Source organism: Bos taurus, chromosome 7 (assembly GCF_002263795.3).
Source record: "Bos taurus isolate L1 Dominette 01449 registration number 42190680 breed Hereford chromosome 7, ARS-UCD2.0, whole genome shotgun sequence".
Classification (NCBI taxonomy): Eukaryota; Metazoa; Chordata; class Mammalia; order Artiodactyla; family Bovidae; genus Bos; species Bos taurus.
Window position 1 is genome coordinate 4,912,145 of NC_037334.1, and position 27,296 is coordinate 4,939,440.

Below are 27,296 nucleotides of genomic sequence, written 5' to 3' on the forward strand. Positions count from 1 at the left end.
GGTGCAGGGCCGAGCGGACGGGGGGGGGCGCGGGCCCCCGGGCGGCCGCGGCCACTCCCCCCCCGGGCCGGCGCGGCGGGGGAGGCGGAGGATGGAAACACCCTTCTACGGCGATGAGGCGCTGAGCGGCCTGGGCGGCGGCGGCAGTAGCAGTGGCGGCGGTGGCAGCTTCGCGTCCCCGGGTCGTCTGTTCCCCGGGGCGCCCCCGACGGCGGCGCCCGGCAGCATGATGAAGAAAGACGCGCTGACGCTGAGCTTGAGCGAACAGGTGGCGGCAGCTCTCAAGCCCGCGGCCGCGCCGCCCCCGGGCCCCTTGCGCACCGACGGCGCCCCGGGCACGGCGCCCCCCGACGGTCTGCTTGCCTCGCCCGAGCTGGGGCTGCTCAAGCTCGCTTCGCCCGAGCTCGAGCGCCTCATCATCCAGTCCAACGGGCTGGTTACCACCACGCCGACGAGCACGCAGTTCCTCTATCCCAAGGTGGCGGCCAGCGAGGAGCAGGAGTTCGCCGAGGGCTTCGTCAAGGCCCTAGAGGACTTACACAAGCAAAACCAGCTGGGCGCGGGCGCGGCCTCCGCTGCAGCCGCCGCCGGGGGACCTTCGGGCACGGCTGCGGGCGCCGCGCCTCCCAGCGAGCTGGCCCCAGCGGCGGCCACGCCCGAGGCGCCCGTCTACGCGAACCTGAGCAGCTACGCGGGCGGCACCGGGAGTGCTGGGGGTGCTGCGACGGTCGCCTTCGCCGCGGAGCCTGTGCCCTTCCCACCGCCGCCACCCCCAGGCACGTTGGGGCCACCGCGCCTGGCCGCGCTCAAGGATGAACCGCAGACGGTGCCCGACGTGCCGAGCTTCGGCGAGAGCCCGCCGCTGTCGCCCATCGACATGGACACGCAAGAGCGCATTAAGGCAGAGCGCAAGCGGCTGCGCAACCGCATCGCTGCCTCCAAGTGCCGCAAGCGCAAGCTGGAGCGCATCTCGCGCCTCGAGGAGAAAGTGAAGACGCTCAAGAGCCAGAACACGGAGCTGGCGTCCACAGCGAGCCTGCTGCGCGAGCAGGTGGCGCAGCTCAAGCAGAAGGTCCTCAGCCACGTCAACAGCGGCTGCCAGCTGCTGCCCCAGCACCAGGTGCCCGCGTACTGAGCCCGCGCACGGGGCGCATGCGCGGCCCCCTCCCAGAGGCGGGCTCGCGTGTGTGTGGGGGGGCGTGGGCGCCCCGGACTCGGAGAGGGCGCGGCCCCGGGGACCCCCTCCCCCATGGTGCCAGGACTCGGAGAGGGCGCCTCAGACTCGACAAGCTGGACCCCCTGCTCCCGGGGGTGTGAGCGCATGACCTCCCCTGCCCCGCTCTTGCGCTGCCTTTATCCCGGGCCGCGGTCACCCCGTGTTGCACAAACCCGCGCGTCCTGGCCGCCCCTTTGTACACACCGCCGCCGAAGGAGGCTCCGAGGGGGCGCAGCCTCAAGCCCTGCGCTTCCTTTTCCTTTTACCCCCCCCCCTTTTTTTTTTTTTTTGACTTTGGAAGAGAGAACAGAGTGTTCGATTCTGCCCTATTTATGTTTCTACTCGGGAACAAACGTTGGTTGTGTGTGTGTGTGTTCTCCTGTGTTGGTTTTTTAAGGAAATGGGAAGAAGAAAAAAAAAAAAAAAGCCCTCCTCCCCTTTCCTCGCTCTCGCTTCCCCTCCCCTTCCATCCCTCCGACACCCCCTCCTCCCGCCCTTTTCCTCTGTTTGTTTTTTTGTTTTGTTTTGCTAAGAGTCCACATTCCTGTTTGTAATCCTTGGTTCGCCCGGTGTTGTTTTCAGTAAAGTCTCGTTAACGCCAGCTCGGCTCTTCGCCTCCTTCTTCTCCTGCAGGGGCCTGACAGGGTGGGCGGGGCCTGGCCGGGTCCCATCCGCTCCTGCCTCCTTCTCCTCCCTCCGCCTCTGCTCGGAGGAGGCCGGACTCGGCGTCCGGGAAGAGCCTGCACATCTGGCGCTTAGCGAGCGCCATCTAGGCGCTCCTGGGCGCCGGGCCGACTCCGGTCGGCTTGGGTGGGGGACATTGGCGTTTGCAACCTGCCTTTGGAAATAGCGAGCCCGCGGGTGTCCCCTTTGCGTAGGAGGGACTGCGGGAGGGAAGCGGGGAGGCAACTCCAGCCCGAGACTGAGTGAAAGGCGGAAACTTGAACTTTCCGGGCTGTTGTCTGCTTGTCTCTAAGATGGGCAGAGCAATCTTAAACTTGTCCCATAAAGTTGTTAGGATTAAGAGAGTTTGTTTACAGAACAGGTCTTGGCTTACAGGTGGTGCTCAATTTAAGCTTGTGTTATCATTTGTTGGATGGGAAACCTGAATCTCAGGACCAGAAGAAAGGCTGTCTTCCTCCAAGCCTGGGGTGTGGGTAGGTTCTGTGGGACCTCCCTGTTAAAGCACTAACTTGAAATCCAGGATTTTTCAAGAACTTTCTGAAACACCCCTCCCCCAACATCCTATTCTCCCGTTTTGAAGAAACTAAGGTTCAGGGAGGTTGAGTGACTGTCTTGAGGTCACATAGCCTTCTTAGGAGCCCGTGCCGGGATGTATGGACCTTGGACCTTTCATCTCCAGAGCCTTGACTTCCAGGTTCCCCTCTTCCCCTGTCTGCTCTGGCCTTTCCTATTGTGGGGGCAAAAGACCCCAGACCTTGGGCTTCTGCCTAATTTGGGGTCCCTAGGGACTTGAGCTTTGGTGGCCAAGGACACAGGGCAAGTGAGTTTTGAACTCCAGTTGTGTACCCGACCCTGCTAGGGAAGGTGGGCAAATCATGCCTGTTTTACAGATAAGGAAACACATGCAGAGAAGGAGGGCCTTGTGCCCACAGTCCCCCTTGGCCATCAAAAGAGAGGGGCCTCCACCTACAAGTTCATTTTTCCTCCAGGTCACCCTGGCTGCCCACTTTTTAAGGCTTCGAGAGCTGCTTTGGGGTTTGTTTTTTAACCATGTGACCTCTTCTTGGTCCCACCTTCAGGAAGACGTTTCAGGAGAGGGGCCTGGAGAGAGAAGAGGGCTGATAACTGAGCTTGGGGTGTCCACACAGAGGGGACCAAGCAGAACCATGCCTGGGGGGCAGAGCCTCACTCTTCAGGAGACTTGGGTCCCAGCTTGAATGCCAGCGTGCTGCTATAACCCTCAGCCAAGTTCCCTTCCTGCTCTGGCCTTTACCTCCTGTGCTGTGAAAAAGGATGTGTTTCCTGTGTCCAGGTAACGTGTCTCAGGTCAGAAGTTGGAAGTGCTCAGGAGACAAAGAGTAGAGAAAGAGTAGTCAGGCGAGGTACACCCTGTGCAGCCTCAAATCTATAGAGAAGGGGGTACCCCAGGAAGGTTAAAAGATCTGCTGATGCCCCCTGAGATGTTTTTACTCACAGCACTTCTGACATCAAATGCATGTTTGTTTTCTTTTTTATTTTTATTTTATTTATTTATTTTTTGCATGTTTGTTTTATTTCTCCCCATACCAACCAGTTCTCCAACTCCAGACACCAACTGGGTATCCTACAATTCTCTACTGGAGTTAGACGGGGCCGCACAGATGAAGAGTTCAAGACTGCCCCACTTCAGATACCGATCAGTCCTAGATTACAACCTGTACTCCTTTATTTTTTAATTAAAAAAAATTTTTACCTATTTATTTTTGGCCTCGCCGAGCATGCTAACCAGGATTTGAACCTGTGCCCCCTGCAGTGGAAGTGCAGCATCCTAACCACTGGAACGCTAAGAAGTTCTCTGCCCCCTGTACTTCTTAACGACTGACTATAAACCCGAGAGTTTCCACTACCCATTCTTCAGGTTCAGTAATTTGCTAAAACAGCTCACAGACTATTTCCAGTTGATTATAAAGAAAACAACTCAGGGACAAGCACGTGGAAGAGACGCACAGGGCAAGGTATGGGGGAAGGGCGGGCAGCTCCCCTGCCCTCTCCAGGTACCTCATCTTCTGAGCGTCCCATGTGTTCACCAATGGGATGAAATCACTGGCATTTGGGGATTAACTCAAAATCCAGCCATCTCTCCTCTCAGGAGGTCTGGGAAGTGGGGGCTGAAATTTACAACCACCTAATCACGCCTTCCCTGGAGTAGGAAATGGCAACCCATTCCAGTATTCTTGCCTGAAGAATCCCATGGACAGTGGGCTCTTCCATGAGGTTGCAAAGAGTAGAGCACTAAATGACTTCACACAGCACGGTCATACCTTGGTCTTTTTGGAGAACAGCCCCCATTCTGAAGCTATTTGAGTGCCTTGGGCCACTGCTTTTGTTATTAGCATACAAAAGACACATCACTCCGGAGTTCACCAAAGTTTTAGAAGCTGTGTGCTAAAAACCAAGGACAAAGATCAGATATTTCTTGGGACTTATCTGGTGGTCCAGTGGATAAAGACTCCATGCTCAGAGGGCAGGGAACCCAGGTTGGATTCCTGGTCAGGGAGCTAGATCCCACATGTGAGAACTAAAAGTTTGCATGCTGCAACGAAGACCCTGCACAGCCAAAAAAGGATCAAGTGTGTCTTACACCTTCCTGCTAAACGGCAGCACGGGGGCCTTTGACCTCCCTCGAAGGAGCCTCGGGGCTCGGTGGAAGCCCAGTCTTTTCACTAGCCTGTGCCCTGAAGGACTTTTTGGAAACCACAGATCTGACCCCTCCTTGAAACTTTTCTGGAAAAAAGGCTTTGACTGCACTTGGCCCTGGGCAGGTGTCTCTTTCCAGGCTCCACCTCCCCACCCAAACTGTTGCCTTTCCTTCTGGCCTCAGGGCCTTTGCACAGCTGCATGGCCTGATACACTTCTTCCCTCAGCCACACAGCTCATCTCCACCTTTCAGCCTCTGCTGCAGGTGCCCTTATGGGGCTCCATCGGTGCTCTGTGCTTCTACTATTATTGCCGTGGTCACCCTGGATTTGTGTTTGGCTGTCTTAGGGCCTGGATAGGAGCTATCCTGGTGACTGCTGAAACAAAAGACCGAAGTTTAGTCCAACTGCCATGTCCCTGGTTTTGCCCAGAACCTCACCCACAGTGTGGAAAAGACAGGGTCTTTGGAGAGGAAGGCTGAGCATCCCCGAAGGCCTCTTGCTTCCATGTCCCCACACCCTGCAGGCTCCCCAGGGAGGCCAGCCAGAGGCCTGTGGGCCAGGCTGTGTGGCTTTGGCAGGACTTTGCTGAGCTGAGGCCAAAGTGTGTGTCAGCCGGGACCCAGCCAGCAGTGATTCACACCAGGCCTTGGCCCAGCCCCAGGAGGTGACTGGGGACGGTGGCCCCACTTCCCCTTCCAGGACTGTGGCTCAGGGCCAGTGCCCACTTTTGCCAAGCAGTGGTAAGTTCCCAAGGGGCCCTGGACCTGGCATTACCCTAAGGAGCCCCCATCCTCCACAGCGGGAGCCCAGAGCCTGTGCTCCTTTGCTTTAAACCCTTTCATGGCTTCCCTGCACCTTCTCAACAAAACCAAAGCTGCTATCCTCCTCTCTGAAGCCCCACCTATACAGTCACCCTCCCTTTCCTCCCTACCCTCCTTTCCCTCCCTACCCTCCTTTCCCTCCCTCAACAGCTTTAGCACCTCCATGATCTCTATGGTCTTCCCTGGTGACTCAGACAGTAAAGAATTCTTCCTGCAGTGTGGGACACCTGGGTTTGATGCTTGGGTCAGAAAGATCCCCTGGAGTAGGAAATGGCAACCCACTCCAGTATTCTTGCCTGGAGAATTTCATGGACAGAGGAGCCTGGTGGGCTACAGTCCAGGGGTGTGGCAGAGTCTAACAAAACTGAGCAACTAACGCTTTCACCATGTTCCCTAAACGTGACCAGCTTGTTCTCACCTCAGGGCCTTTGCACGTGCCCTGCCATCCATCTGGGATGCCGTTCCCACAGCAGGCCCCCAGTAAACTCTTTTTCTCTCTCTGTGGGGTTCAGCCCATCCCACCCCCTCTTTGGTTTGTGAAATGATATATTTCCTTCTGAATCCAGTGGGCAAGAAATGTCACAGCCGTTAGCAATTTCTGGCTTCTAACTGTAAATGAGGGCTCCCCAAAGGGGACAAGATCCCTGCGATCCAGCAGCTTTCCCTCATGGTGATTGCTGAGGAGCTGGGTGGTGTGGGGTTGGGGGAGGATGCAAAAAGTAGCCCCTCGCCACACCTGCCACCCCTTACAGTGAACAAGGAAACAGGATTTGGCCCCACAGATGGCTGAGGTGCATAGGAAAGAAAGCATTTCAGTGAGCCCAGAGGCTTACATCTTTTACATAATGGGCTAAATTCCCTAACTTGATACCTGATTTTTCTTACTTCACAGTAATCTTTGATGTGCTGACTACTTGCTCCCTTTGTTGCAAACTTGGATATAGCCTGATTTCCCCTCCTGCCTCCTTGGAGCCGTTTTCTCAGCGCTACTGAGAAGCTGGCTCCCCGGCTTGGTGTCCTTAACATTCCTACCAAATAGAACAATTCTCTATTTACAGGTTGTGACTATTTTCTAGTCGACAGGTTCCTTCCTAACAGCTTCACACCCCTAAATTATTTGAGTTGTTTGTGTCCCCAGCACAAGGGTCCCAGCACAGAGTAGGTGTTCAGGAAATGCCCAAGGGATGAGAGAGACTGAGGCCATCTCCGGACACACGAAGGGGGAGAACTTGGGGTCCCCTCTGTGCTCAGAGCCCTAACCTTTCTATTTGGGATGGGCAGGCGAGGTACAGCAACCACCATACCCTTCAGCCCTGACCTGGGTCCTGTCCCCTCCCCCATCCCACTGAGTCAGGCTTCTAGAATCCCCTCCCATCAGGAACTGGTGGGGATTGGCCAGAACCTGGCGGTGAGTCACAAAGCCGCCCTGATACCAGCGCCCCAAGGCTGGCCATTCAGGCTGGTGGGTTCAGCTTCAAGGGCAGGTGAGTGAGGCTGGTGTTGGGCTTAGTAAGGGTGGGTATGTGGAGACCTGGTCATTCTCCCAAGGCCCCCAGGGCCTTCAGGGTCCTCCTGGGCCTTCCAGGCTGCTCTGAGAGGTGGGACAGCCCCTCACAGCGAAGGCGCAAGGGGCCCCCAAAGGCCTGATGGTGAGTCTGTCCTCCTCGGGCACCCAGCCTGGAGAGCCTATCACATTTTCTTGGGAACCTGGGAAGGTGGTCTTTGCTCAGGTGACATTTAATGGAGACCCCGAGGGGTTTACTCAGAATTGCCCAACTGGCCACTCAGCTCATGTGTCTGCGGCTCTTACTCCTTCTCGTTTCTCGACATCCTGTTTCTGTCACCCTGTCCTTCCTTTGTCTCGTTCTGATTGAGTTTATGGAACAGGCTGAATCATGCGGTTGAGGAAACCTCAGAACCTGAGATGGACCAATTCAGATCCTGAAGTTGCCATCTCCAAGTTCTGAATGCTGGGCCACATTCATCCATCCATCTGTCGGTCCATCCGTGTATCCGTCCTTCCATTCATTCTTCCATTTATCCATAAATCTCTCTGTTTTAAGAAAATATTTATTTGGCTGTGCTGGGTCTTACCTGCGGCACTCGGGATCTCTGTCTTCCTTGTGGCATGCACACTCATAGCTGCGGCGTGTGGGATCTAGTTTCCCAAACAGGGATCGATTCCCGGGCCCTCTGCATTGGGAGCACAGAGTCGCAGTCACTGGACCACCAGGGAAGTGTCCCCATAAGTATATCTGGGACACCTACTATATGTACTGTTCTAGACACTGGGACTCAAAAGCAGACAAAGGGCCCTACCTGGTGGTCAGCTCCCAGTCTAATGGGGGAGGCAAATAAGAAACGATATAAAGAAGTAAGACATGGTATGCTGGCTTCTCTGGACCTTCGTTTCCTCCTCTGTGACATGGAGACAGCGACCCTGCCGACCCCCAGGGGAGCCAGCCTCAGGCCACTTTGCCCTTATGAGTCAGTTCCCACTGATGCCCATTGTGCCTGGGCCTGGCCCATCTTGGGGCCAGATACTCAGACCATCACACAAGTGAAGTCAAAATGTCTAGTGGGAAAGGAGGTGGTGCTTGGGTCTTTGAAAACGAATTGATTGTGATCATCTCTGTCTTAAGGTATTTAGTCCATTACCATCCGAGTGATTAATATGATTGAATTTAAATACACCATTTTACTAGTGTTCTTTCTGTAGTCCCTGAATTTTATTCCTCCATCCCCCCTTCTGCCTTCTTTTTTTTATTATTATTTGAATCATTTTTAGAATTCTATTTTAAATTCTACTGCCTTTTTTTTCCTTTTTAGGGGCTGCTAAAGGAATTGTAATCCTTAACAAACATTAAGTGATAACTGAATTAGAGTTACTGTTGTTCTACTTCATCTAAAATGTAAAAATCTTCCAACCGTATAGGTCCTATTATTCAATAATTCAATGTTATTCAATGTTTATAGAATAAACATTGTTGTTTATTCTCTACTTTTCATGTGGAATACATCTGCTGCTGCTAAGTCACTTCAGTCGTGTCCAACTCTGTGCTACCCCATAGACAGCCTCCTACCAGGCTCCTCTGTCTCTGGGATTCTCCAGGCAAGAACACTGGAGTGGGGTGCCATTGCCTTCTCCGGTGAAATACATCTACATAGATTATAGATGCCGCAAGACCGTGTGTTAATCTTTGCTTATACTGCCATATGTGTTTTTTTCAAAGATGAAAATAATAGTCTTTCCTTTTTATGTGGGTATCTGTCATCCCTTATGTATTCTTCATTTCTCCCCAGATATGTCTCCCTCAAGTATGATTCTCCTTCAACTTGAAGAAGTTTCTTAGCATTTCTGCTCTAAAATCCTTGTCTGATAATTACAAGAACTGGGCCTCTTGGGGTCACACTCCATTGATAAACTTTTCTCATGAGAATGTTTCATTGTCTCGAGTTTATTCAAACTCATTTGTCGCCATTTTGGATTATATCCTAGACATTGCAAATGTTAAGTTGCGGACACTCTGGATACTGTCATAGTCTTCCAGAAGTATGGGTATTTTTGTTTTAGCAGGATAGCAACTTGCACTCTTTACCACATGCATCGCAAACTTTTTTCTAGTCTCTCGTACTTTGGCCTTATTTATGGCGTCATTAGGCATACACTTTTTTTTTTGGTCTTTATGATGTCAAACATGTCTATCTTTTTCAAAGCTTTTGGGTTTCCTGTTTAGTTTCTTAAGAGCTCACTGACATACACACATAATAATAAATGTTCTTATAATTTTTCAAGTCATCTGAATTTTTTAGAATATGGTATGAGGTAGAGGTCCAAGCATATGTTCTTGCAGATAGATTGCCCTGACCATTTATTTAAACACAGAATTTCCCTCTCCTGAATTGAAATACATTATATCATTGGTATTTTGGTACATTGGTATTAATTTCTGGTTTCATTTTTCTGTCCCACTGGTCTATTTCTCTAGTCACAGATGTGAGCCATACAGTGATTATGATGGCTTTTAAGTCTAAACATCTGACGAGTCAAAGTTTTCTTATTACTGTTATTTTTTCTGATCTTTTGGGCTACTCTCACTTACTTTCCATCTGAATACTGAAAATATTTCAGTATTTCCAAAAAACACCACATTGAGATTCTAATCGGACATGAATTATGGTCTGTGAGTTGTGACATGTGTAATAATTGTTATAGGAATTCTTCCTTTCTGCTGGTGGTACATCAGGTGCTAGGGTGCCTGTAGTTTGTAACTTGCTTTTTTCATTTAATGTATGCTCTGATTATTTGCTTACCTCATTACATATTCCTCAAAATCACTTAAGAGTATTTTGGCCTCTATATGAAGGTGATGCAGAGAGAAAAGCCTCCAAAGATCTTTTGTCTCTTTTCCTCGCCTTCATGTAACTCCTTTGGCTTTTGTGTGATATTTGTTCCTGTGAATTGTAGAGTTTTGGACATCACTATGAATTTTTTTTTTTCTCATTTCCATTTGCAGCTCATTTTTTTGTATGCAGCCATGTGCCTTAGGGATGATGGGATATATATATACATACATGTGTTCTGTATGTGTATACAGATATGCTTTTAAAAATTAGAATCTCTTGGATCTTCTAACTGACAATTCCTGCTAAGCTCTCTTTTCAAACATTTACACTGATTGTCCAAGTCCTTGTTATCTTGCTTTTGCTGTAATTACCAAAAATAATGATACCCACAGCAAGGGTGGGCAACATCTTTCTCCTTCCTTTAGCAAAACTGACTTTAGAATTTCAATGTAAAAAAAAAAAGAATTTCAATGTAAAAATGGCATTTGTTATGGTTTTGTGGTTAGACTTAACATTTTTAGGTACTATCTTATCTATTTTTAAAAATATTTATTATAAATAGCTATGGATTTGGGAAAGTGCTTTGGGGTGCTATTTGGAAAACGATATGGCTATCTTTTAAAGTCCTAGATGTAATGAATTACCTTGAGAATTTATAGATACTGAACTAATGTTACATCTTTAGAATAAATCCTACTTGGGTATAGTATTATTCTTCTGATAACTGGTCTTTTTTTTTTATAGAGTATTTGCATCATATCTGTTGGTGAGAGCTAGATTTTGATAACGTTTTTCTTTTTTCTTCTTTTTTAAAATGGAAATTACAAAGTTTTTCTTTTCCTTTTTTTATGGTAACTGGTGCCTCAGACAGTAAAGCGTCTACCTGCACTGTGGAAGACCCTGGTTCGATCCCTGAGTCAGGAAGATCCCCTGGAGAAGGAAATGGCAACCCACTCCAGTACTCTTGCCTAGAAAACTCCATGCATGGAGGAGCCTGGTGGGCTACAGTCCATGGGGTCGCAAAGAGTGGCCCACGACTGAGCGACTTTTCTTTCTTGCTTTCTTTTTTTATGAGTTGGTTTGTTGTTGAGGTATAGTTTTCTTTTTAAAGAAAAGTTTTCCCCCAGTTTTATTGAAACATAATTGACATACAGCACTGTGCAAATTTAAGGTGTATGGCATAATGACTTAGGTACATCATGAAATAACGATCACAAGAAGTTTCATGAACATTGGGACTTCCCTGGTGGTCCAGCAGTTAAGTCTCTGAGCTCCCGGTGCAGGGGGTGCGGATTTGATCTCTGGTTATAGCTCAGTTGGTAAAGAATATGCCTGCAATGCAGGAGACCCCTGTTTGATTCATGGGTTGGCAAGATCCGCTGGAGAAGGGAAACGCTACGCACTCCAGTATCCTGGCCTGGAGAATTCCATGGACTGTATAGAACATGGGGTTGCAAAGATTTGGACATGCAATGGCACCCTACTCCAGTACTTTTGGCTAGAAAATCCCATGGACAAAGGAGCCTGGTAGGCTGCAGTCCATGGGGTTGCTAGAGTCGGACACGACTGATCGACTTCACTTTCACTTTTCACTTTCATGCATTGGAGAAGGAACTGGCAACCCACTCCAGTGTTCTTGCCTGGAGAATCCCAGGGATGGGGGAGCCTGGTGGGCTGCCATCTATGGGGTCTCTCAGAGTCGGACACGACTGAAGCGACTTAGCAGCAGCAGCAGCAAAGCGACTTTCACTTTCACTTGGAGAATTAATCCCACATGCTGCAAGTCATGGCCTTAAATAAATAAATAAATATATAAAAGAAATGTTTAGTGAACATCCATCATCTCATATAGATACAAAATAAAAGAAAAAGAAAATTATTTTCCCTTGTGGTGATAATTCAGAATTCAGTCTCTTAAATCTTTCATATGCAACATACGACAGTATTTTTAAATCATGTTGTACATTACATCCCTAATATATATTTATCTTATAGTTGGAAGTATGTACCTCTTGACTGTCTTCATCCACGTCCCCCTCTCCCTACCCACTCCCTCCGGTAACCGCAAATCTGATCTCTCTTCCTATGAGTTCATTTGTTTTTGGCTGCAGCACAAGGCACGTGGGATTTTAGTTTCCCGACCAGGGACTGAACCCGAGATCCCTGCAGTGGACGTGTGGAGTCTTAACCCCTGGACCGCCAGAGAAGTCCGTGTTGTTTGGTTTTGAAGTGTAATCGACACACAGTGTTAAGTTAGTTACTGGTTTTCAATTTAGTAATCTGATGTTTCTGTGCATTAAACCATGATCAGCACGTAACACTGTTTTAAAATACTCCATCAATCTTTCTGTGTTTGAGTGAGGAGTGAGGGAGGCCAGGTCCCCACATCATATCCTCCTGCCAGCTTGACTAAAAGTCAAATTCCAATTTTTTAAGTTAAATTTTGTTTATTAAAGTACCCCTTGAGACTACTCCTCACACACACACACACAATCACTTGTCAATTTAATTGTTTATCCTTCCAGATTTTTTAATGTCTATTCCAGTGTGTGTGTGTTGTGTGTGTTTGTATTTTTTTAAAAGTCAAGTCCTGGGACCTCCCCGGTGGTCCAGTGGTTAAGAATCCACCTTCCAACGGAGGGGATGTGGGCTTGATCCTGATCGGGGAACTAAGACCCCATATGCCACGGGGGCAGCTGAGGCGGCACACCGCAGCTACTTAGCCCACACGCCCTAAGTAGAGAAGAGCCTGCCTGCCACTCTAAGACCTGATGCGGCCAAGCACGTGAAGAAGAGAAAAAGGTCAAGTCCTGTGGGCTTGTTGTTTATAACTCGCATTTTTCATTTAAGCTATGCTCTGATTCTTTGCTTATCTCCTTACATATTCCTCATCATCACTTATGAGTATTTTGGCCTCTATATGAAGGTGATGCAGAGAGAAAAGCCAGGCCATATTTTCACAATCCAAAGAAACCTACGTGACTGGCCTCCCAAGCCCGCCCATGTCCCCTCTCAATCACCTCATTTCTGTATTTATTTTATTTCTTGGCTGTGATGGGTCTCCCTTGCTACGCACCGGCTTTCTCTAGTTGCCGTGAGCAGGGGCTGCTCTCTGTTGTGACGCGAGGACTTCTCATCGCGGCGGCTCCTCTTGTTGTGGAGCACAGGCTCTAAGTGTGTGGATTTCAGCAGTTGCGGCACACAGGCTTAGTTGCTCCTTGGCATGTGGGAGCTTCCGGGACCAGGGATCAAACCCGTGTCCCTTACCTTTCAAGGTGGATTTTTAACCACTGGATCACCAGGGAAGCCCCTGTCTAGACTTTCAATAGCAGAGCTTAATTTCTTCTCTTCTCTCTTTATGTCCTATAACTGGAGGAACCAATTTGTTGTCTTTTATGTTCAGGTTCTTTCACTCAAAACAATGTATGTGAGATTCCTCTATACTGTTGACCGCTTTCTCACTGACATGTCAAATAAAATGCATTGATTTATAAATAGGTCGATATTTTTAATTCTATTCATTTATATTAATATATTGATAGATATACAGTTGACTTATTCATTATTCTGTTGATGGACATTTGGATGGTTTCTGGTTTGGGGTGAGTGTAAACACTTGAACCTCCTGAGTATATTCATCTGAGTAGAATTGATGACTTGTCTTCAAGATAGAGATCCAAGTGGTTGTAACTTGTTTCCCTTTTAAATTTTACCTATTCTGGTGGATCTGGACACCATTTCTTTTTTAAACCCTTTCTTTTCTTTTTTAAAAATATTATCTGACTGTGCCCTATTTTAGCTGCAGAATGCAGGGTCTTCAGTCTTCCTTGAGTCATAGAAATTTTAGTTGTGGCTTGTGGGATCTAGTTCCCTGACCAGGGATTGAACCCGGGCCTCCTGCATTTAAGCCACCTCCCTGCTGAAAAGCATTGTTGTTTTCAGTTTTGACTCTCATAAACAATACGGTGATAAACATCCTTGCGTACCCTTCCTTATACACTTGTTAACTGACCCCCTAGCAATCACCTTTTTGGTTATTTCCAGGTTGTTTTTTTTTTTTAGGTACAAAATAACACTGATACATATCAAATCTATGACCAAATGGACCTACAAGATAACACAGGGAACTATGCTCAATATCTTGTAATAACCTATAATGAAAGAGAATGTCAAAAAGGAATATATATGTGCCTCCCCTCATGGTCCAGTGGCTCAGACTCCAAGCTCCCAGTGCAGGGGACCTGGGTTCAATCCCCAGTCAGGGAACGAGATCTCATATGCTGCAGCTGAAGTCCCCACGTTCCACAGATAAGACCTGGTGCAGCTAAATAAATAAACTAGCACAAATAAATATTCTAAGGAGGAATATAGACGTGTATATATAACTGAATCACTTTGCTATATACCTGAAACTAATACAACATTGTAAATCAACTATATTTCAATAAAAAAATTTTTTTAAAGGAATAAACTTCCTTGCACATTCAGTTTTGGACTTAAAATTCTTTGTTTTTGATGTTTCATTGTTAATCCAAAGACATGAACATGGAGGAAATTCACTGACAGTCATAGCCAAAATGCCATTTTTTTAAAAAAAGATTTATTTATTTATCTGGATGCACCAAGACTTAGTTGAGGCATTTGGGATCTAGTCCCCTGGCCAGGGATCGAACCCAGGTCCCCTCCACTGGACACAAGAATTAGCCACTACATTAGCTACTAAACCACCAGGGAAGTCGCCCAAAATACCAATTTTTGATGGTGGCTTTACCCTACTCTTTGACCTGACTGTTATTTCTCTAGTTTTACCTCTGAATAAGTGAACTTTGCAGTAACAAAAAAGGTTTTGTTTTGTTTTTTAAATAGAATTTAGTTTTTTGGGGTTTTGGGGGTTTTTTTTGGTTTTCACATCTCTTCATTTTGGTCTTGGGGACAGAGTCAGCCCAGGGCAGTGTTGCTGCACATTGCGTGGGATGAAGGGCTGAAGGCTGCTGCTTCTTGCAAGCTGGCTTCTGAGACTGCACCTTCTTCTCCTGCTCCTCCTCCAACTCTATGATCTTCCAAGGTATGAAGTCTGTGGTCCCAGCCAGAAGGGGGGACTCCTGTAAAGAAAGTGTCTTATGCTCCAGGGCTGCCTGAGTGTCTGAATACTCTGCACCGGGATACTTCTGAAATCTAGTCACCTCTTCATTTTTTTCCTGTACCCATCCTTCCATCTGTCATTGATCTATCCATCATCTATGTTATCCCCCATCTGATCCATCCAGCCATTCATCAATCCACCTCCTTTTCATTGATCTCTTTACCAATTCCTTTACCTTTCGTCATTCACTCACTCATTTATCTACTCATTTCCATCTATTCACTCACCCACTCATCTATCCTCCATTCCTCCATCTATGCAACTATCCTGCTACTCAGACACCCATCCATTTATCTGTTTATGCTCTCATCCATCCATCCATCCATGCATCCATTTCCTTATTTACTGATCTGTTTGCCCATTCATTCATCAACTTCATTTACTCACCCATTTTCAGCCCAAACTCTCTTATCTGTTCCTCCAACCCATCCAATATTCATTCGTCCACTAATTTATCCCTTCAGGATCTAGTCATCCATCTATCCATCCAACCTTCAATCTGCTCCCCTATTCCTTTTCAGCCAAGCTAGCCACTCAGAACATCTACCTTTTCACAACTGGGAGCCCAGGCCCTGTGCCTGAGATGCGGCCCCAGAAATGAGTCAGGCTTGGTTCCTACCATCTAAGAATTCAGAATACCATCAGTCAGTGGGAAAAAGCAAATCACACCATGCACACGGACACAGGCAGGATATTTCCAAAACAGTATGATCAGTGCTGTCCTTATAGTGTGTTCCACATACAGAGGAAAGTTGAAGAGCAGGTAGGTGGTCAGGCGTTCAGGTGAGAATGTGCCCTGTGTGCTGATGTCGAAGTAGCCACAGGATGATGTGGCCTGGGTACGAAAGGGCACCCGGGCATGTGACTGGGAAGGAGTACCTGCCAAGTGGAGGAGGAAGATGGCAAGATCCCAGGAACGAGAACATGTAGGTTCTGGGGGTGAGTACCCGCCCCCGCTAGGAGGCCTCCTGTCTGCATGACGCTCCTCCCTGACCACCTCCCTACTGCCCCCCACAGGCAGAGCCGACCCGCCTAGGAACCAAGACAATGCAGCAAGCAACACAGCTACAGGTGTCACCCAGTGGGCAGAGCTCCTATCAGTCCATCGCCAATTTCCAAGATAGAGTGGGGACACTGTGTTCACAGCTACAGGCGTCACCCAGTGGGCAGAGCTCCTATCAGCCCGATCCCAGTCTCCAAGACAAACCGGGAACACTGCATCCACAGCCCCAGAGCGAACCCCCTGCCTCCAAGGAGACCCTTCTGGAACAGCCTGACAAGGACAAGACGGTGGCTCGTCGTGTCCCTCGCCTCCGCGCTGTGGTGGAGAGCCAGGCCTTCAGGAATGTCCTGGTGGATGAAATGGACATAATGGTGTCCCGCGCAGCCACCCTCATTCAAGCCTGTTGGAGGGGGTACCGCCTCCGGCAGAAGCTTATCTCGCAGATGATGGCGGCCAAGGCCATCCAGGCGTCCTGGCGACGCTTCAACACCAGGCGCCTCCTCCGGGCTGGCAAGGCGATGGAGAAAAAAGCGAAGGTGGAGGAACGCGACATCCCTTACCACCCGCCCCAGCAGGTGCGGTTCCAGCATCCGGAAGAGGGCAAGTCCCTTCTGGCCCAGCCCACCATGGTGAGCAAGGAGACCCAGTTCCCTTCCTCTGACAGCCTGGCCGCTTATACCCACCAACCGGCCCTTTTGCAGTCCCAGGGCATGTCACCGCCTGGGACGTGCTCTGCCGGAGGCCCCAGCGTCACCTTCCTGCCACACCAGACAGTCGCCATCAAACTTCCATGTCCCATGAGTCTCGATGCGAAGTGCCGCCCATGCCTGATGACAAGAACCGTCAGAAGTACCTGCCTTGTCCAAGTAGAAGGGGACCCAATGAAGACCAAGCAAATAACTTCCAGAGCCAACAAGGCAGGAGCCATGGGGCCACCACCATCTGCAAGGTGCGCCCAGGCAGTTCAAGGACAATTCAAGACCCAAACCCAGGTCCACACGGAAGCAGAGGTCCTCAAAATGCCACCTCAGACAGGCCCAGCGCCTGTGATAACCAAGACCCTCGCCCAGCCAGGGCCCACTATGACCACGAGCAAGACTCCCTTCCAGATGTACCCGGCAGCCACGATAACCAAGACCTCGCCCCAGCCTTGCCCGGTGCCCATGGTAACAATAGCCAAGACCCCACCCCAGATGTACCTGGCAGCTGCAATGGCCAAGATTCCACCAGAGACAGACCCAGCAGCCCCCATGACCAAGACTGCGGCCCAGACATGCCCGGCGGCCACCATGATCAAGGTTCCACTCCAGTCGTGCTTGGCAGCCATGATGAACAAGACCCTACCCCAGCCATGCCCGATGTCAACTGTCACAATAACCAAGGCCCCACCCCAGGTGTACCCCCAAGGCCCGGTGGGCAAGATCCCACCTCAGATGTGCCCGCCAGCCACAGCGACCAAGACCCCACTCCAGTCATGCCTGGCGGCCATGATGAGTAAGATCCAACCCCAGCCATGCCCAGTGCCCATGATAACCATCACCAAAACCCCACCCCAGCCCTGCCCGGTGACCCAAGGGACCAAGACCCCAGCTGCAATGCGACCAACAACCTCCATGACCAACACTACACCCCAGACACGACCGGCAGCCACGATGACGAAGGCCCCACCCCAGCTAGGCCTGCTGGCCTCGATGATCAAGTCTCCAACTCAGACACGGCCTGCGGCCACAGCGACCAAAGTCCCGCCCCAGGCGTGTGCAGTGCCCTTGCTGACCAAGACGCCACCCCAGACGCGCCCAGCACCCACGGGAACCAAGACCCTACTGCAGACATGTCAGGTGGCTACAGCGACCAAGACCCTCTCTCATCAGATGCTCCAAGGAGCCACGGTGGCAAAAACTGCTCCTCCCCAGACGCGCCTGGCGGCCATGATCACCAAGACTCCAGCTCAGTTACGCTCAGTGGCCACCATCCTCAAAACCCTGTGCCTGCCCCCGTCAGCAGCTGGAAACCTCAAGCCTCCGTTTTCAGCAGCGGCGACAGCTGGAATTTCCGACACCTCATCCCACACGTGTCTAAGTGGACCAAAGGCCAGGGCCACGGTGAACGCGAGACAGGCGACCAGGGAGGTCAAGGTCTTGTCCCGCTCATACTTGACAGAGGGAAAAGTGAAATGCTTTCCCCCGTCGCATCCGGGGGCTGGGGCTCCCAAGCCTCCAGCCAGGCCTCCTTTGGAAGGCGAGAAAATCAAGGCCTTCTCCCAGAAACAAGGGAAAACGGAAACCACGTCTGACACCAGTATGGCCATGGAAATGCCCGGGGATCTGACCTGGGCAAAAGTGGCGAGCGACAGGAACAAGTGGGCACATCCGAGGACGGACATCTTGAAGGTTCAATCCCAGCTGTATGGGCCTGCAAGAACCGCTGGGGCGCCTCTGAGCACATGTCTGCCTCAAGCGCAACTGGCCCCTCGTTCAACCACAGGCTCGCCTCAGGCCCATCTGCTGGCCGAGCTGACTAAGGCCCTGCCCCAGGAGCACGTGGCTGCCAAGTCGACCATGGCCCAGGGCCAAGGATACCCACAAGCCCAACCCCCCGCCGCCGTGGCCCAACCACACCTGAGTGTGTGTCTGTCTAAGACGCCGTCCCAGGCACACCTGCCCGCCAAGCTGATGAAGGCGCAGTCCCAGGCACAGCTGACCACAGCAGTGATCAAGGTACAGTCCCAAGGGCATCTCCCCACCGGATTGACAAAGGCGCAGTCCCAGGCCCAGCTGGTCACAGATACAGCCAAGAGCCTCTATGCGGCCCACCAGGCTGCTGAACTCAGCAGCAAGACGCAGTCGCAGCCACTCCTGGTGGGCTTCAAGGCTTCCACCCAGCCCTGCCAGCACATTGGCGCTCTGCCCCGAGCCAAGCCAGAAGACAGACTGACCCAGCTCCCATCCCACAGCTACGTGCAGGGCAGGGCCACCCTGGGCCTGCACCAGGGGGCCTCTGAGACCCAGAACATGCTGGTGCCTCTGCTGGCCTCTGCTGGCCACACCACGTGCAACGCTGAATCCTGGGGGGACGGCAGGGCTGCCCGGGCCCAGCCGTCAACCACCAGCGCACCCCCGCCCAGCCAGGAGGAGCTAGCGGCCTCCCAACTCGCCTCCCTGTGTGCTGAGCTGGCCGCCGTGCTGGGCTCGCAGGAGGACCTCCGCGCCCTGCTGGCCAAAGCCCTCTCCCAGGGGGAAGTGAGGGCGGCCCTGAACCAGGCCCTGTCCAAAGAAGTCTTGGGAGCCACAATGGCCAAGGCCTTGCCCCAGGGCATCCTGGGCACGGTGCTGGTGAAGGCGCTCTCCTGGGGCGAGCTGGGCACCAGTCTGTCCCGCGCACTGTCCCGGGGCGAGCTGACTAAGGCCATTCAGAGCAGACTGGCGGACGTGCTTAGCAAGGCCCTGACGGAGGAGGAGCGCGCCACCTTGAGCCAGGCCCTGTGTCAGGGTGAGCTGGGTGCAGTCCTCAGCCAATCTCTCTCTCAGGCGGCCCTGAGGTCTGGAGTCGGCCTCCCCAAGGCTGCCTCCAAAACGATGGGAAGTGGGATGACCGTGATGCCGGCCCCCGTGGAGGTGGACTGCAGGGGGAGCCTGTCGGCCGCGTGGGGGCCCAGCCTGGGCCCCATGAGACTACAGCCCAGCAAGGTTAGGGTTCCCTGGGGTGGGGCCTGGGAGGGTTTTGTCACAGGCTGGCCGTCCGGGCTCTTGGAAGAGAGGGGGGATGGGGCTATGCTCGGGGGGTCACCCTGCTCATCCGTGGTCTCTGTAGGTGCCTCCTTGATTGCTGGGGTGATGACCATTCACCAGTATCCCCCTATTTCTGCCCCGGGTCCCACTCTGTCATGGGAGACGGGACCCAGCAGAAGCCCCTTAAATCTGTACCTGACCCTCAAGAACTGTGAGGAAAGAGTGTGCCTGCACCCCAGGGTGAGTGAATTGGCATCAGCCCTCGGCCCAATGGTGAGTGATGTGGACCCCAACTTGTCCAACATGCCCCACCAACAGCCGGCCTCCGGTCTGTGGCAGCCACTCCTTGCCAATGGCGTGGGCCCGAGCACCAGCCATCCATCACTGGCCACTGGCAGCTCAACCACAAGCACCCACAGTCCACACGTGGTCAGCAGGGTGGCCCCACACACAAGGGCATCCCCAGGGGAGTGCAGGTTAGCACCAGGCAAGCTTCCCAGCACCACAGGTCATGGGAGCGGCACCCACTCCCACAGCTGTGCCACCAACTATGGGGGTTCTGTTTGCTGGTGTCAGCCCTCGGGGATCAGCAGGGCATCCCCCGGTGGGGGCCAACCCCAAGGGGCCAAAGTTCCACAACAGCTACCTGTGGTCCCCGAGGAGACCGTGCAGAGAACACGGTCCCCGAATCATAAACGAGGCTGCAGGGGCCCTAGGCAGGTGACCAAAGAAGCGACCCCAGTTCCACCACAGGCCGCCACAGTGAGCAAAGCACAAGTGCATGCCCCCAAGGCCTGCGTCATAACCCCAGGCCCCTGGCCCGGTTCCGTGGCTCCTGGTCGTTGCTGGGCAGCCAAGCGAGGGGGTCAGGTGGATCCCGGTCTGTTCCAAGTCTCCCCAGGCAATAAGCTGACACCCACCCTTTCCCGAACAGCCATCCCTGGGAAGGAGAAGAATCAAACACGGGGTAGCCTTTCCAGGGCACATGGCCCACAGGAGCGGATAACTGACCATATACCTAGTGAACTGGTGGCCACTATGCCACAAGGTCCAGACAATGACCTGTCCAGAAGCTTCTCCCAGGGCTGCACAGACTACGGCCTAAATATGAGCAATTCCCAGAGCTCGCTGCGCAGCTGCGGCTCACTCGGCCTTTCCACCATGTCTGTGGCCAGCATGGCCGCTGTTGACCTGGTGGACGAGGAGGCCTGGGAAGCCAGCTTGGACAGGGACTTTGATCTAGATGCTCTCCTCTCCGCAGAGGCCGTGGAGAGGTCCCAGGGACCCAGGAGTGTGGAAGAGACTGAGGGAGCAGGTCACAGGCACCTGGCCCCAAGCCTCCATGACCAGTCTTCTGTAGACTCAGAGCTGATCCCCATTCTACAGCATAGCTCACTGGCCAGTCGCATGACACTGAGTGTGCACTGGGACTCAGAGGATGAGGAAGACATGTCCTCAGATCAGAGTTCCATGAATCTGAAGGAGAGTTTGTCGCAGGCACCCTATGGGACTGTGTTGACCAGAAGTTTGTCATCGAGTAACGTGGTCCCTACTGTCTATCAGCAGCCGGCTGTGGCTGGTAGTTTGACCTCATGCCTATCTCAGCCTGTAGTAGCCAGTAAGGTGGCCTCAAATCCAGGCCAGCTCTCTATGGCCAGTAGAATGACCAGCAGCCTATCTGAGCCATCGGTGGTCAATAAGGTGACTCCCAGCTTAGGCCAGATGTCCAGGACCAAGAAGGTGTCCCTCAGCCTAGGCCAGCCATTGATGGTTGAGGGGGTGGTTCCCAGCTTTTCACAGCCACTGATGGCCTGCAGACTGGCCCTGAGCCTCGCCCAGCCATCTATGACCAGTGGCGTGGCGTCTAGCCTCACCCAGCCGCCTGTGACCAGTGGGGTGGCCCCTAGACTAGCCCAGCCACCTGTGACTAGTGGGGTGGATCCCAAGCTCAGCCAGCCACCTGTGACCAGTGGGGTGGCCCCCAGCCCTGCCCAGCCACCTGTGACCAGTGGGGTGGCCCCCAGCCTCGCCCAGGCACCTGTGACTACTGGAGTGGCCCGCAGCTTAACCCAGACATCTGTGACTGGTGGGGTTGTCCCCAGTCTAGGCCAGTCACCTATGAGCACTGGGGTGGCCCCTAGCCTAAGCCAGCCATCTTTGACCTTTGGAGTATCTGCCTGCCAAAGCCAGCCATCTTTTACCAGTGGGATGGCTCCTAGCTTAGGCCAGCCTTCTATGACTTGTGTGGTGGCCCCCCGCCTAGCGCAGCCATCTGTGGCCACTAGGGGGACCCCCAGCCTGGCCCAGCTACCTGTGATGAGTGGTGCAGGTTGTGCTATGAGTCAGCCGAGTTGGGCCCCTAGGGTGAGTCCAAATCTACCATCCTCGAGGGCGAATGCAGTGACTCCCAGTCAGCATTATTCGTCCTTTGCCATTGAAGTCACCTCGGGTGCACCATATGCATCAGTGGCTCATGGCGTGGGCCAGGGTCTGAGCCAGCCAGCCGTGTCTGCTAGGGTGGACCCACGTCAAGATCCTCTGACGGTCAGAGGAGTGGCCCCGCATCCCCAGGTCCCTGAGTTCAGCGAGGTGGCCCTGGGCTTTCATCAGCTGCCTGGTATTGGTGGGAGGCACCCAAGAGTAACGGAACAACCTGCTGTCATCGTTTCTGCTCCAAACCTCTACCAGGCGCCTGTGGCCAGTGGGGAGGACTCTTGTCTAGGCCAGGAAGCCAGTGTGTCTCTGTTGAGGGGCATGTCTGTGAGCAGATCCCAGGGTGCCACAGCCTCCGAAGTGCTCCCAGATGTGTCTCGGGGGACTCTGGCTACTGGCATGTTCCTAAGTATGTCTCAGGTACCCATGGCCCCTGGCAGAGCAGGGAGGGTGGGCCAGAGGAGTGTGGCTACCGCCATGGGCCCAAGCCAATCTCAGATGAGCAGGGGCATGGCTCCCATGACATCCCGTGCCTCTGTGGCTGCTGCCCCTTTGACTCATGAATCGGCCAGGATGGCTCCTGGCTTCTCTCAGCCTTCAGTGTCCAGTAGACTGGGTGTGAGTTCGTCTGAGTTTTCCGTGACCAGTGTGGGCCCCAGCATATCTCAGGTCAGCGTGGATCTTCCAGTATCTCTGGACCACCGGTGTCCTTCTGTGTCCACAATCTCCAGCAGTTACCAACAAGCTGATGTTATCAGCCAGGAGCCTGCAATGGGCATGCCCAGTGCTGTGGCCCCAGGTTCTATAGCCGGTGGCATGGCTTCTACTCTCCCCCCAGGGTCCATGATCAGAGGCATGGGCCAGAGCCTTCCTCCAGGGCCCATATTGAGTTGTGTGGCCCCCAGCCTTCCACCAGGTTATGTGGTCAATGGTGTAGTCCATACTCTTCCCCCTGGGTCCATGATCAGTGGCGTGGGCCTGAGCCTTCCCCCAGGGTCCGTGATCAGTGGTGTGGGCCTGGGTCTCCCCCCAGGGTCTGTGATCAGTGGCCTGGGCCTAGGCCTTCCTCCTGGGTCTGTGATTGGTGGCGTGGGCCTGGGCCTTCCTCCTGGGTCTGTGATTGGTGGCGTGGGCCAGGGCCTTCCCCCGGGGTCTGTGATTGGTGGCGTGGGCCAGGGCCTTCCCCTGGGGTCTGTGATTGGTGGCGTGGGCCAGGGCCTTCTCCCGGGGCCTGTGATCGGTGGCATGGGTCAGGGCTTTCCCCCAGGGCCTGTGATCGGTGGCGTGGGCCAGGGCTTTCCCCCAGCGCCTGTGATCGGTGGCGTGGGCCAGGGCTTTCCCCCAGCACCTGTGATCGGTGGCGTGGGTCAGGGCCTTCCCCCAGGGCCTGTGATTGGTGGCGTGGGCCAGGGCCTTGCTCTAGATCCCATGAGCAGCAGTGTAGCCCAGGGCCTTCCTCCAGGGTCTGGGGCAACTGGCATGGCCAGAACTGTGCCTATGAGTTCTGTGGCGACTTCAGTGTCCCCCAGTCTGATTGCAGCATCTGGCAGTGACGGGAAGAAGCAAGGTCTCTCGGTGAAGCCGTCAGCTAGTCTAAGTGCTCCGGACCTGCTCTTAGATTCAGTGCTAGGTGCAGTGGACTCCAGAATCCCTCCTTGTCCTGTGAACTCTACTGTGGACACAGCATCTATGCCTGGGGGACTGAGTCAGAACCTAGTTCTGGAGCCCATGGCTAGTACAGCCAGTCCACCCTCCACAGTCGGAGGCGTGGCCCCGAGCCTTCCCCAGGGGTCCCTGCTGATTGGAATCTCTCCTCGTCCATACCATGGGGGCCTGGCAGGGGAAGGGTCCACAACCACCTTGCAGGCATCCCATCCCCCTGGCCTGGCTCAAGCTCCCCTCCAGGAAGCTCCTGGCACGGCCGGTGGAGTATACCAAGTGCCTTCGGTTCTGCAAAAAGCCTCACAGTTGAACCAGGCCATTGGGGTGGTGACAGCATTTGAGACCACAGATCCCAAGACTGTGATGAGGCCAGAGGACCCAGGCAGGGCTCCTCCCCAGGGGTCCGTATCCAGGCAGGGGTCCGAAGTCCTTGCGGCAACCCCATGGATATACCATAGTCCCCTGGCAATAGACACTGACTACAGCCAAGAATTCCCTGTAGAGAATGAGGCTCTTCCCAAAGACCAGAGGCCGCTATTGGAGGAGGTAGCTCCCGGCCAAGCTAAGTCAATGCCCAGCAGTGTGGCCTCTGTCCTTCCCCAGTCGCCGAGTCTTGCCAAGCCCTCCACGGTCAGTAGTGGCACCCCAACCCTGCAGCAGAGGTCAGAGACCAATTTGGTGGCCCCTGGTTCCCACACTGCGGCTGCCAGCCCCAGTGTGCAGACGGTGCCCATCACGGGCACTGGGGCCCCACTGGCTCACCCGCAGACTCCAAGCTCTCACACTACACTCCGGAGCCCCTCGGCTTATCAAAAGGCTTTGGTGGCTCATATACTGCCTCAGAGCCCCTCAATGACTCACCAGTCCCGTGGGATCATGGCTTCTACTGGAGTCTCAGGGTCACCCAAGCCGACCCATGACAATACTGCGGCCACCGGTCTACACCCAGGGTCTGTGGCTTGGACGGGGACCCCAAGAACTTCCCGGAGGTCACAGCCACGTGTTTCACCTCATCCATCCCTGTTTAGAAAGCTGACGTACAGTGGTTTCCAGAAGGAAGCCATTCCCAGCGCACCCCAGAAGACAGCGGCTGGCGGTCTGATTCAGAATGGCCACAGGCCCCTTGGCCCTAGAACATCCTTCAGGTCCATGCATGCTATTTCTGTACCAGAAAAGCCAGACAGTTCTGCAGCTGGGACTGTGCCCTCCGGTCAGGAGCAGCAGGATGCCCCCAAGTCCTCGCAGAAATTTCCTAAACATTCCCTGCATGCACCGCCAGCCTTAACGCCAATAATCCACACTAATGAGCTGGCACAGGGCATGGCCAGCTCTAAGCAGAACCCTGGGATTCGGAGGGTGTCTCTGGGTTATGAGTCTTCACCGAGGGGTTCCCGGCGGCCCCTTTTTAGGCAGGAGTTGCCGCAGGCGTCTCCAATTTCCCTTAGCTTCATGGCTCCTGCAGAGAGTCTCAGGGCATCCGAGACTCCCGCTGGCGTTCTTGGAACTTCTGTGACTCCTGCTGAGAGTCTCAGGGCGTCCCTGACTCCAGCTGACCATCTTGGGGCATCCCTGACTCCGAGTGACAGTCTTGGGGCGTCCCTGACTCCAGCAGACAGTCTCGGGGCGTCCCTGACTGCGGCTGACAGTCTTGGGGCGTCCCAGACTCCAGCTGACCATCTGGGGGCGTCCCTGACTCCGGCAGACAGTCTCGGGGCATCCCTGACTCCAGCAGACAGTCTCGGGGCGTCCCTGACTGCGGCTGACAGTCTTGGGGCGTCCCAGACTCCAGCTGACCATCTGGGGGCGTCCCTGACTCCGGCTGACCAACTTGGGGTGCCCCTGACCCCAGCTGACAGTCTCGGGGCATCCCTGACTGCAGCTGACAATCTGGGGGCGTCCCTGGCTCCAGCTGACCATCTTAGGGCATCCCTGACTCCGGTTGACACTCTCGGGGCATCCCTGACTCCAGCAGACAGTCTCGGGGCATCCCTGACTCCGGCTGACCATCTCGGGGCATCCTTGACTCCAGCTGACAGTCTCGGGGCGTCCCTGACTCCGGCTGACAGTGTTGGGGCATCCCAGACTCCAGCTGACCATCTGGGAGTGTCCCTGACTCCGGCTGACCAACTTGGGGTGCCCCTGACCCCAGCTGACAGTCTCAGGGCATCCCTGACTCCAGCTGACAATCTGGGGGCGTCCCTGACTCCGGCTGACAGTCTCGGGGCATCCCTGACTCAAGCTGACAGTTTTGGGGTGCCCCTGACTCCAGCTGACAGTCTCGGGATGTCCCTGACTCCCGCTGTACTCCAGGGCCCAGAGGACACTGCCATGTCTGGTGGCCAAGCGAGGAATTCTACCATCCCCAGCATAGCAGTTGGGCCCAGGGGCAGCACCGTGGCCCCTGGAGGCGCTTGGGAGCCAGCTGGGGGCACTGTGCCCTGGGATGTCGTGGGCAGCAAGGCAGCGGTGGACCCCAGACAGCCGAGGGAGTTGGTGGCATCAGTGCAGGCTGTAGAGAAGATAATCATCCACGCGGCGGTCATCATCCAGGCGTGTGCACGAGGCTTCCTGGTGCGCCGTACCATCAAGGTGTGGCACCAGTGGGCCATCATCATCCAGGCTGCCTGGCGTGGCTACTGTGTGCGGCGGGACCTGGCCCGCCTCTGCCGAGCTGCCACCATCATCCAGGCTGCGTGGAGAGGCTTCGTCATCCGCCAGAGCCGCACCCAGCAAATGCTGCTCCAGAACGTGTGGGCTAAGACCGGCAGTGGGGCTAGGACGACGTCTGACCACCGCTGCTTCCAGTCCTGCCAGCCCCATGTCTGTGCTCTCTGCCAGTCCCTGACCTCCGGACTCGGAAGCCCACCCAGCGTGGTGATGCTTGTGGGTTCCAGCCCCCGCACATGCCACACGTGCGGCCACACGCTGCCCACCCGGGTGGTGCATGGCACGGGCCGGGGTGCTGCCAGCCAGGCCGGTGTGCCACGGGGCTGCCTGACCCGGTCAACCGCCCAGAGCCTTCGGCGGCCACCCCATCATCAGACCAAGGCGGCCACGGCCATCCAGTCTGCCTGGAGGGGCTTCGTCGTGCGTCGTCGGCTGAAGCAGCAACAGGACGCAGCCAAGATGCTTCAAGCCACCTGGCGCGGCCACAGCACCCGGGCCTCCCTCACCACGGACGCGCTCCTGGGGCCAGCGGTGTGGGACAACTCACGACACACGCAGTGGCCAGGCGTCTAGGACCTTGGCTTACTGGTGGGGGGATGCCAGGGGAGGGGCCGCATGGCTCTCTGGGTTTCATGAATAAAGCCCTCCACAGCCTGGATCTTGGCCTCCTGTGCGTGTGGGCGTCTTGGGCATGGTGTGGGGTGGGAATCTGGGGGCCCTAGAACATCCTGAACCGGAGGGGTGCAAAACTTTCAGCCACGCCGCAGGCACCTGGGGTCTGTGCCTGGAATCTGGACCCTAAGCCTTCTGCGGAGGTCAGGGCGGCCAGCCTGGACTCACTTGTGCCACCATATTCATCCAGGGCGAGCAGGGCAGCGTCCAGTCAGTTGTGGACAGAAGCACCCCAGAAGCCA

The 27,296-nt window shown here is 53.9% G+C and overlaps 2 protein-coding genes across 6 annotated transcripts; both read left to right on the top strand.

Moving 5' to 3' along the window:
* Positions 1-64: 64 nt before the first annotated feature.
* JUND (JunD proto-oncogene, AP-1 transcription factor subunit) lies at positions 65-1,817 on the top strand. Its single transcript, NM_001103253.1, is given in 1 exon segment — positions 65-1,817. A coding segment is annotated over 1 exon segment (1,044 nt). The 5' UTR covers positions 65-91; the 3' UTR covers positions 1,136-1,817.
* Positions 1,196-27,040, top strand: IQCN (IQ motif containing N). Of its 5 annotated transcripts, none has more exons than XM_024994755.2 (4): positions 1,196-5,318; positions 14,683-14,811; positions 15,907-19,578; positions 26,026-27,040. In XM_024994755.2, exons 3-4 carry the CDS (start codon positions 15,937-15,939, stop codon positions 26,953-26,955), a joined length of 4,572 nt encoding a protein of 1,523 aa, XP_024850523.1. In that variant the 5' UTR covers positions 1,196-5,318; positions 14,683-14,811; positions 15,907-15,936; the 3' UTR covers positions 26,956-27,040. The 5 variants fall into 5 exon arrangements, with proteins under 5 accessions (XP_024850523.1, XP_024850527.1, XP_059744483.1 ...); XM_024994759.2 differs by lacking the exon at positions 1,196-5,318 and adding an exon at positions 6,248-11,998; XM_059888500.1 differs by lacking the exon at positions 1,196-5,318 and adding an exon at positions 6,248-8,041.
* The last annotated feature ends 256 nt before the right edge of the window (positions 27,041-27,296 follow it).